Here is a 10649-nt window from a genome sequence, read left to right as displayed (position 1 = left end):
GCAGCAGACTGGTTAATCTGGCAAAAAAAATTTCAAGGCAGTCAGATTTTGGGGCAGTGGCATGGCTATTGTTGGGGGCTTTTAGCCAGATTTATATTGAAAATCAAAAACAAAGAGCCCAGCAGGATGATTTAAAACGTTGTGAGTTTGGCCAGAAAAAAAGCTCCAATAATGCTGTAGACTGCAAAGATAAGGCTAAAGAGATCTCTCTTGCTGAAAAGAAACAAGAAAATAAAAAAGATGGCCTGAGGGCATCACAAGCAGCAAGTCTCCACCCTTTACAGCCTCAAAAGGACAAAGATAAAAGACCTTGCCTTAAAAAAAAAAGCCGCTGAGTGCCATGTTCCAGAATGGCAGCGGCGGCCACCCCAGGTTCCAAAATGGCGGCAGCATAAAAGATCTGTTCCTCAAAATTAGATTCAGAGTGCCCAGTGATCCAGGCACTCGACCCCTGTGGCCAACAGAGAAAAAAGCTTGGCTACTGCTCCAGGTAGCAGTAGACCTTGACACCATCCACATGGCCCTGGCTTTAAATACATAAAAAATACAAGAGTTCTGAGGTTAAAGAGGCTTCCACCCAGATTTCAAAGGCCTGGGAGGCCAGGCAGTGTGCCCCTGAGAGGGCAGTGTGTGAGGCTGTGAGTATAAAACAAAAGGTGCCCTAGAAACCGCAAAAGTTTAAAAAAGCCAAGAGTATAGATTGTCTAAAAAAAGCTGCAAGGAGGGAGCAAATCAGGCCTAAAAAAAAAGTCATAAAAGCTATAACCACCAGAAATGCCACAGGGGTGGACTCATGCAAGCCCTTTAGAGCTCACAATGTGCCACAAGTTGCTTCAGATGCTACATGTAAAATTACAAGACATAATGTTAGCCCTGCTAGATTTTAGACTTGCTTTGGTCCCAATGCTCTGTATCCCCCTGTGTGTACCTTTTGGAATGGTACTGCTTATTTTGTGCCATTAAATGTTAAAAATGTTTAACTTTTCATTTATACAGGGGCTCACAGCTAAGAGCTTGCCTTACATGTCAGAGGAGACTTGAGACTTAGACTTTTCAGCAATGCTGCAACTGTCATGACTTTGGCAACTCTTGCAGACGGACTAAATGCTGTTTGTATAAAGGGATGGGCATGAGTCTTTGTGGGGCCAGGGGTGGAATGTTATGGTCTGTGTGTCCCCCCAAAGCCTCATGCGGCCATGGGGCAGGCTTTTAGAGTTTGATTTGTTAGAGGTGTGAGAGCTGCACCCGCCCTGGGGTGGACAGTTTGCATATGTAAGGGAGAGAAAAAGGGTGCTTGAGGCCATTCCTCCCCCATTCTGCCCTGGTGTGTGGTTGTTGCTTTAGCTGTGATCTGCCACCCTGAGCTGTAGCTCTCTGCCATGTGCCGCTCTGCCTTGTAATCTGCCAAATACAGACTAAGACCTCCACAAACTGTAAGCAAAATAAACCTTTCCTTCCTTAATTTTGGGCGTCAGATATTTTGTCCCAACAACAACAACAAAATAACCAAGACAGTGGCCCAGGAATATCTACATCTAAACCCAACACATTCTTCCCAACCTTCTCCATGGCATAAGCAGTCTGCCCAATAGATCTGGGCTGTGACCCAGAAATGTGTACATTTCTGTAGTGGAACAAGTAATCTGAAAAATAATATTAATATTTTATATTTAGCAAATTATAAAAAATAAAAACAGGTCTTTTCTGGGAAGCCATACCTTTATAAAAACTTCATTGGTGAGGCCTAAACTTTTGTTTTGTTTTGAAACAGGGTCTCACCACGTAGTCCATGCTGGCTCCCAACTCACAGTGGCCCTCTTGCCTCAGCCTCCTGAGCACTCAATTACAGGTGTATGCTACCATACCTGGCATGGACTGACTTTAAAAAGCAGAGAAGTGCCAGGGATATAGCTCAGTGGCACAAGCGCCTACTTGGCAAGCATAAGGTCCTAAGTTCAATTCCCAGTACCAAAAAATAAATAAATAAAAGCTGGAAAGCCCAGAGGTAAATACTGAATGAATGAATGCTAGTTACCTGCACTGAGTCAGTCAGGACTGAGCCTTTCTCTCATAGGAGGTGGCAGCTTGCATGCGCTGACTTTTAGGAGGTTCTGATAGCGCTCGAGAACTTGCCCATATGCTAGGAGTAGAAAAGGACTCACATGCTTTATGCCTCATGTTCCAACTCAGCCTGATAACTCTCAATTTAAGAAAGGTTACTTGGAGCCTGGAGTGGTGGCTCACATCTGTAATCCTAGTACTTCGGGAGGCTAAAGCAGGAGGGTCACAAGTTCTAGCCCCACCAGGGCAACGGAGTGACAAAGGGTGACCTCATGTCAAAATAAAATACAAAAAAGGCCTGGAGTAGCTCTGTATAAAGGCATTCAGTCCCCAGTTCCAGGAAAAGTACAGGGTTACCTAGTCATTTTCTGACATTCGGAAGACACAGATGAATTATTTCCTGAAGACACTAGTCTCCATTCAAAGTTCATTCATGCACATTGCCTGGCACCCAGGAAGTCCTTACTGAGTTGTCTCCTGCCACCACTCGTTCTTCACACAGGCCTGGGCTCAGGGCTCCTTCCAGCAGAAGCACTGGGCTCCACCTGCTCCTGCCCCAACGCTCCGGAGCCTTCTCCAGGTATGCAAACAGGGCCCTCAGTTGCCCGGGACCACTCCGCACCTCCAGCACTTCTAGTCTCCCAGGCTTCACACTACCAATAGGTTCTCAAGAGGCCCACACCCCTGAGACCTATTTAGTCAACTCTTGCTCAACCCCATGTTTTCCAAACCTGACTGAGAACTACAGCCCTTCTTCCTGAGCAATTAGCATCTCCAGTCACACATGGGCCATGCTGAGCACACACCTACAAAGCATTCTCTTACCCCACCTTCCAGGCAGACATTATTTTTAAATCTAATTTGCATTAGAGAAAAGGAAAGTTCAGAAAATGAGTGATGTGTTCTCAAGGTCCAGAGCTCGGACTCAACTCCAAGTCTGCCTGACACCTCAGGCCCCAGTCTCAGGGCCATGCTGTGCTCAGAGCCGGGAGAAGTGGTCTGGAGGCGGTGGGAGCCCTCCAGGGCTCCTGAGCAGGAGCATGGCAGGACAAAAGGGCAGGCAGGGAGGTGGCATGTCCCTGGCCACCTGCCTGTGACCCTGGCTCAGGGTACTCACTGGACCACCTGGTAATACCGCTGGAGGAACAGCGCCCAGCCCTCAGGGCTCAGGTACAGTGGGGCCTCAGTGTCCTTGTCAATGTCCGCATGGGCTAGGCTGCCGAGGTGCTCCTCACATGCACACAGGGCCTCGTCCACAAACTCTGGGGACACCGCCACTGGTTTCTTCTCCTGTTTCTTAGGCTGCTTATCTCCTGCAGAGATAAGAAGGGGCCTCTCATTGTCCCCCTCCACCACAGGCAATGTGTCACATGCCATAGTCCCTACTGCCTGGGGGCCTGTCATTTACCCTGGGCCTCTCCTAAAGACACCTGAGGTCCAGGTGAGCCTGGATCCCCAGCTGCCTCAGCATCGCTGCTCACCTGAGGCTTTGTCCCAAATCATCCGCAATCCAAGTGCTTCACTCTTGGCCCCCTTAGCCCTTCCAGGCTCCACCCCAATGTCCCCAAGATTTCCATAGCACACACCTGCATCCACTTTGGACACATCCGAGGCCCTGTTATCCCGAGATGCCCTGGACTAGGCCAATGACCGCTAGCCATTTAGAGACCAGTGCCCAACCTGGAACCCAACACCCCCTAACCAGGCTGGTCTCGAACTTGTAAGGATCCTCCTGCCTCAGCCTCCCAAGTGCGGGGATTACAGGTGTGCGCCACCATGCCCGGCAACACCCCTTATTTATTGGGACATTGCAATGAAACCTGAATACTGACGTTTCAATTTAGAAAAAACAACTCCACATTAACATCTTTTGTCTTTTTTTCTTTTTTTGGTTTTTGTTTTTTGTCTTTTTGAGACAGGGTCTTGCTATGCAGTTCAGGCTGGCCTTGACCTCGCTTCGTAACCCAGGTTGGTCTTGAACTTGCAACAATCCTCTGGTCTCAGCCTCCTGAGTGCTGGGATTATAGGCGTGTGCCACCACGCCCGGGGAACGCCTTTTGTCTTAGAAGAAAAATAGGTAACATGCGTGCTGTAGGTTCACCACCACTGGCCTAGGCGATCCACGTATACAGGATACCAAAGCTGAGATGGCCGCTTAAGTCCCAGTCCACCAGAGCTGCACTCATTCCCAGGGTCCTGAGCTACCACAGCGCTGACCGACATGCGCAATCACACATTTTAGAGCAATACGTCAAGAACTGACCCCTCACCCAAAGCTCTAACTCCCCTGGACATCTCAGGGCTCCCCAAATCCTGCTGGACAATGAAGGCCCTCAACTGCTGTACCCTGGCCCACGCCCAAACCCACCACCACACAAGGTGAGGTGCAGAGTCTGCCTCACAGGAGCCCCTGCGCTCCTGTTCCTGGTACACAACAAAGTCTTCCTTGCACCAGGCCAGGAGACAGCAATGCAAGGTCTCCTTTGGAAGAGGCAGTGATGCCTCTCTTTTCTGGAGTGCTGCCCCTTACTTCCCTGAATTCCTGGTTGATGAGCCTGGATTACAGGACTGGGGGTTAGGGACAGGAGTTAAGCCTAGAGAGAGGAAGGGTGAGCAATGGGCTGGGCTGGCATGCATCAAGGGGTCTCCTGTGTGCTCTCTACTTCACATGTTCCCCATGTCACTGGGACACCTGTACACCTGCTCCTAAGAGGAGTCCTGCAGGCAGGGGTAGACCACATCTTCTGCACCCGTCCATCCAAGCTCACCTCCATAGCAGGTCCAGGGAGGAGAGGGGTGAACAAGGGGACAGGAAGGCAAGCAGGTGTGGAGGAGGGACACAGACAGGTGGGAGATGGGAGACAAAGAGAAGGAAGAGCAGGTGCAGGGGCAGGTGGACCTGTGCAAAGACAGCCAGGAAGGGTGAAGAGGGAGCATGGAGCTGCCTCGGGCAGGTGAATGAGAAGACCAACCGTGGGCGGATGGGTGGGAAGGGACGAGCACATGAAGGGAGGGAGGTGTGGGTGGACAGGCAAGCAGATGAGGGAATAGATGATGAGGCGGTGGGGTAGATGGATGGACAGGGTGCTAGGGAGCTGCATGAATACAGATATTATGTGGACGAGTGGTGATAGATGGGCGGAAGTATGGGCGTAAGGGGCAACAGAGTGGAACTGCCACACCACTTACCTGTGGCCTCTTCCCCTTCCACCTGGACAGAGTACGGCTTACACTCCGACTTCACCACCAGCTTGAGAACGTTGCGGGCAGCTGTCAGCCAGAAGTCCTCTGCTCCCGGGGCAGGGGATACCCTGCTCAGCCCCTAGGCTCGAGGCCTGTCCTGGTTCTGGAACCTGATCATGACTTGCCCCATTTTGGATCCAGAACCTAACTTTACCTTTTCTATCTCTAAATCTGGCTCCTGTTTCAGTTATAGAATCAGACCCAGAATGTGACCAGAACTGGCAAATATTCTCTTTGCAATCTGGCCTAGACTTGGTTTTCCTCATCTACTCTGATGCTTATTCTAGTCTGAGACTCTGACCTTGACCCAAACTATTTCAGATGTGGAATACAATCTGAAACACAGCACCTAATCTGGTTCCAAATTCTGAACTGAATTTAGAACACAGTTTGGTCTTGGAACCTATTCTGCCTTAGGAACCCACAGCCAACAACCTTTCCTCAGAACCAGATCCAGCCAGTAAAACCTATCAAAGGCCTGGAATCTATGCTGGGTTCTAAGCATGACTTCTAGAGCCTGGTCTAGAATAGGAGCTCTCTGAGCTTTTCTGGAGGTCTGCGGTGGCCAGGCCAGCAGGCTCACACAGAAAGCATATTAAGGAAAGGAAGGGCAGGGAGAGGGGAGAAGGTCTGTGGAGGCAGACGAGGGTATGAGGAGAGGCCTTTGCTCTCCAGCAAGCTGGAGCATGAGGCCCTGTTCTCCAACTGAGGGTTCAGTCATGGCCCGGGCCCGCCTTACCTATGAAGGCTTTTTTATCATCCTCAGCACCCAGGCGGTAGCAGCGCGGGAAGAAGGAGTCAGCATCAGCTTCATCGAACCACGGCAGATTCCGGAGGTTGAGACACAGCCCTACCTGTGAAGTCAGCTGCTGAGGCAGGCAGGGTGGGGACTTCCACACAGAGGCTCTGGGCCTACCCTGCTCAGATCTGTCTGCCTGCCTGCCCCAGTGGCTGCTTTTGCCAAGGAACCCCAAGCCCTTCAGTCTGTCCTTTGACCTCTGTGAAGAACTGCCTCCTCAGTGACCCTTCCCAGCCCACACCAATGACATGATAAAAACTCCCGAGAGAAAACCCTTCACCCTCACCATATGCCTGCAGGCAGGCCTCACAAGGATTCTCACGGAAAGATGAGAAAACTTGAGCCAGGCCTGGTGGTGCATGCCTATAATGCTAGCACTCAGGAGGCTGAAGCAGGAAGTGTGCTATGGCCATTCTGGGCTGCACAGTGAGTTCAAGGCCAACCTCAACTACACAGCCAGACCCTAACTTAAAAAACCTAAATAAATAGAGATAAGAAAACCAAAGGTGGGAGAGGTGAAGCAACTTGCTAAGAAACTCAGGTAAGCCAGAATGGAGCTGTCAGCGACATTTGCCCTGCTCAGGAGGACAGGGAGTTCCTGCTTATGGTCATGGGCTGTGGGATCTGCTCTGGCTCCAGGTCCCACATGAATGCTTGAGCCCATTTCTGTCACTCTTTCTACAGGGGCCAGATATTCTGTGAGGCTTGGAGCTGAACCCAAGCATGCCAATGACTCCCTGCCTCACTGAGGCATGAAGCTCCTGCTCTCCCAAGAATTCCCTTGCAGGCTCAGAGAGCCACATGGGCTGCCAGTCCAGGGCTGGGGTATATGCTGCCTCACCCATGCCCGGGAGCCAACCTTCGTGGTAAAGGAGCCAGCGCGGGCATAGTGGTTTATCATCTGATCCTTGGCGAGGAAGCGACAGTCCAGCACGTCCCGCCGAGTGCTCCAGATAAGGTAGGGGGTTTCATTCCGAACCATGCGGGACTGGAAGGAGGAGGAGGTGGATATGGGGAAGTAAGCAGGGAGGAGAGAGCGCTCCCGGGTGTCCTGGGGCACACACCAGCTTTGTGCAAGGCATGGGCAGACATCCCTTCCAGGGCCCATACTTGGGAAGCAGAGGCAGCCAGCTCAATGGGCACAGAGCTGTGACTGAGCTGTGAGAACAGGACCCCTTCACCCCATGGCCACCACGGATCTGCCCAGTGGCAGGACATAGTGCAAGCAGATGGGCACACAGCATGTGACTAAGGCCTTCTCACCGACCCCAGTCTGTCCTTCCTGCAGCCCTGGGAGTGTGAATAGCCAGTAACACCGTGTGGCGGGCCTTGCTAAGCACTCTCCATGTCTTGATCCTCACCCAAACTCTGTGAGGCAGGGTATACCATAACCCCCATCTCCCAGGTGAGAGAGGTGAGGGATGCAGAGGGTAACTGCCCAACTTCACAAAGCTGAACTGCAGAAAAATGCCAGTATTCCATCTTTCCTGACACAGAAATGGCAGTGTCAGCTGGGAGGGGTCACATGCCTTTAATCCCAACACTCAGGAGGTTGAGGCAGGAAGACTTCTATCCTACACAGTGAGATCAAGGCCAGCCTGAACTACATAGAGAACCTGTCTCACAAACAACAAAACAGGGGATCTAGCTCAGTGGCACAAGTGCCTGCCTAGCAAAGTGCAAGGTCCTGAGTTCGGTTCCCTGCACCAAAAAACAACAACAATAACAGTAACAACAAATCCAAGTTCATAGAGTTCAACTTAGTGAGCAGCAGTGCCATGCTCTGAACTCAACTCCCATGCACGTCCTCGCCAATGTGCACGGCTCCACACTGCCATGCCGGCCTCCCAGGGCTCTCAAGTCTGTCCCTCAGCTTCACTTGCCAAGGGTGGAGGGAAATGAGCAAGGAGCCTTCACTAGGATGGGAGAATGGCCACATGGGATACGCCCCCTCAGCACTCTGCAGGCCTATCCAGCCTTTAGGGAAGCAATCCATCTTCATATAGCTAGGGAAACCGAGACCAGGGAAAAAACTTGTCTGAGGTCACCCAGCTGGACACCTGTACTCTCTGTCCACTTGGGAAGGCTCCTGCCAGCACCTTGCCTCACCCCGGCCACTAGGGCCCTCACCATTAAAGCATGTGTCCCGTCCAAGTCATCAAATTCCAGAAAGCCATCAAAGTCAACCAGCTGTGAAGGTTGGACTGTCTCGTCCTCTTCTTCGTCCTCTGTGGATAGAGAGCCCAGGCCCGATGAGACTCGTGCCTGCCCCAAAGCCTCAACTCAGGGGCAGCGGGACAAAGGAAGAAGACTCAGGGGAGGCAGCTTTCAGACAGGGAGGGAACTGCTCACCATCTGGGGCAGTGTCGCTATCACCCACCACTGAGCTCTCCACATCCTTCTGGCGGGGCAGCAGGGTGGCGCCTACATGGTGAACCATCTTCTTCTCCACCCAGCCCCTCCGGCGTAAGAGACAGCGGATCACTGGGTAGCGGCCTTGGATCATAAAGATCTTCTTCTGCTATAAGGTGAAAGATGGAACTTTGTCAATAAGCATCGTCTGAGGGCCGGAGAGGGGACACGGTGGTAAAGCAGTTACAGCTTCAGTCCCCTGCTTCTGCAGGAGAGTTATAGTCCACCAGGAGAGATGGCTTATAAACATGGAGGGGAATGTGCACAGTACCATGCTGATGGGAAAATAATATTTATTGATGAGCTCTAGAGGCTGAGGCAGGAGGATTGCTGCAAATTCCAGGCAGCCAGCTACCCAGTGAGTTCAAAGCCAGCCTGAACTACATAGTGAGACTCTGTCTCAAAAAAAATATACATATTTAGTGGATATTGTCACCTCTGTCTTACACAGATTAAGCAGCTGGCCCAAGGCCACCCCTGTGGTTAAGTGAAAGCATAGGGATCTCTCTCTTTTTATGCTGGGGATTGAACCCAGGCTCTTGCAGAGGCTGAGCACATGCCCTCAGGGGCAGGGATCTAAATCCAGGCAGGCTGGTTCCAGACTGAACACTGGCGACTCAGGGACACACTGAGAAATGCACAGCTAGGGAAGGACGAAAAGGAGCCACCCATGCACACAGGCAAAAGAAGTGTGTGCACAGAAGGAACAGAAAGCAGGGCACGGTGAGGGGGTCAGGAGAGGAGGGCAGTTCCCGAGAAGGGCGGTGTGGCTGCAGGCCCTGAACCTGGACTTGGACTTTATACTACATGTGGTGGGCAGCAATAAAGAGAAATGCAGGCACACACATTGGAGGCTTGGGAAGTTTGTCTCGTGGAATCTGGAGAGCAGAAGGGGAAACCGGGCAGCCACTTAGAAGGCCCTTGTCACAGACTTGCAGAGCTGGATAAGTGAGGTTACAGGGAGATGGAAGGTGAGAGGGCTGGAGGTGATTTGGGGCTTGTGGTGCCAAAACAGGTAAAGGTGATGAAGGACTCGCTGACAGGGTTACAGAGGGGCTGAAGGAGCAGAAAGACTGGATTTCTGGGTTAAGCATCCATGACATGGGGAAGCAGAGACTGGGGTAGAAGTCAGGTTCAGCAGGGGAGTCGGTGTGGTTTGAGATGTGGGTCTGAAATGCTGTACACCCCTGAGCAGATTTAGGGTGCTCTGTGCTATGTGCAGGCAGAGGCCAGGCCTACTGGATTTGGCTCCTGAAGGTCACCATGGACTCTTAAGGAGTAGATTCTGGTGGGAGTGGGTGGGAAGGGCAGGCAACCAGAGGAGCGAGCAGAGGGCTGTGCATCAGATGCAGACGGGGAGAATAGCACAGACAACTCTACCAGGAAGTTCGGCCCTGGAGGGGAGTGAAAATGGGAGGTACTTGCAGATGGGTATGGGGCCAGGGGTCAAGGCTACAGGTGTAGCCTTGGTTTTTCTCCGGTACCGGGAACTGAACTCACGACCTTGTGCTTGCAAGGCAGGCGCTTTGCCACTGAGCTAAATCCCCAGCCCCTTGAGCTAAATCCCCAGCCCCTTGAGCTAAATCCCCAGCCCCTTGTTTTGGTTTTTAAAGATGTGACAAAATAGCACGTGGTGTAGCCCGCATGGTGGCACACGCCTGTAATCCCAGAACTGCGGAGGCTGAGGCAGGAGAATCCCTGCGAGTTCAAGGCCAGCCTGGGCTACAAAGTGAGTTCAAGGCCAGGCTATGAGACCCTGTCTTGAAAAAGATAATAAATAAATAGATAGATAGATGGATAGGTAGATGGATAACACCCTCTCCCCGGTCCCGTCTGTCCTCGCTCCCCCCCCCCCCCCCGCCGACCTTGACAGCTTTCTCCACGTGGATCTTGGCATTGCGGAGCCGGCCCATGTGAGACGCCCTGGAGAATCCTGGCCAGAGGACGAGGGGCGCTGTGGGAGACGCAGGAGGGCAGTGGGGTTACAGGCCTTCTCCGCGCCAGCTCCCGCCGCCTGGCCCTCCGGGCAGCCTCACCATCGTCGGGCCGCGCGGGGTCGTCCCAGGGCTGGGGCTCTGCGCCCAGGGCGCGTGCACGGGACTCGCGCGTCTCAGGGGCGCGGCCGGGGCGGCTC

The 10649-nt window shown here is 52.3% G+C and overlaps 1 protein-coding gene across 2 annotated transcripts in view; it reads right to left on the bottom strand.

The window, feature by feature from the left end:
- The window catches only part of Ttll3 (tubulin tyrosine ligase-like family member 3), a gene marked incomplete in the record, with an annotated part of 22840 nt that overhangs the window by 11780 nt on the left and 411 nt on the right, over positions 1 to 10649 (bottom strand). The window contains 8 exon segments of one of the 2 annotated variants that reach the window (XM_013509082.1): positions 3179 to 3374; positions 5251 to 5349; positions 6044 to 6158; positions 6963 to 7091; positions 8234 to 8331; positions 8456 to 8624; positions 10381 to 10469; positions 10552 to 10649. In XM_013509082.1, the coding sequence (XP_013364536.1) occupies positions 3179 to 3374; positions 5251 to 5349; positions 6044 to 6158; positions 6963 to 7091; positions 8234 to 8331; positions 8456 to 8624; positions 10381 to 10469; positions 10552 to 10649 (993 nt within the window). 2 annotated transcript variants of the gene reach the window in all.

This window comes from Chinchilla lanigera, unplaced genomic scaffold, assembly GCF_000276665.1.
Source record: "Chinchilla lanigera isolate Chin_1 unplaced genomic scaffold, ChiLan1.0 scaffold00160, whole genome shotgun sequence".
In the NCBI taxonomy this organism is placed as follows: domain Eukaryota; kingdom Metazoa; phylum Chordata; class Mammalia; order Rodentia; family Chinchillidae; genus Chinchilla; species Chinchilla lanigera.
The sequence above is the reverse complement of the archived record's forward strand: the minus strand, read 5'-3'. Positions and strand labels throughout refer to the sequence as shown.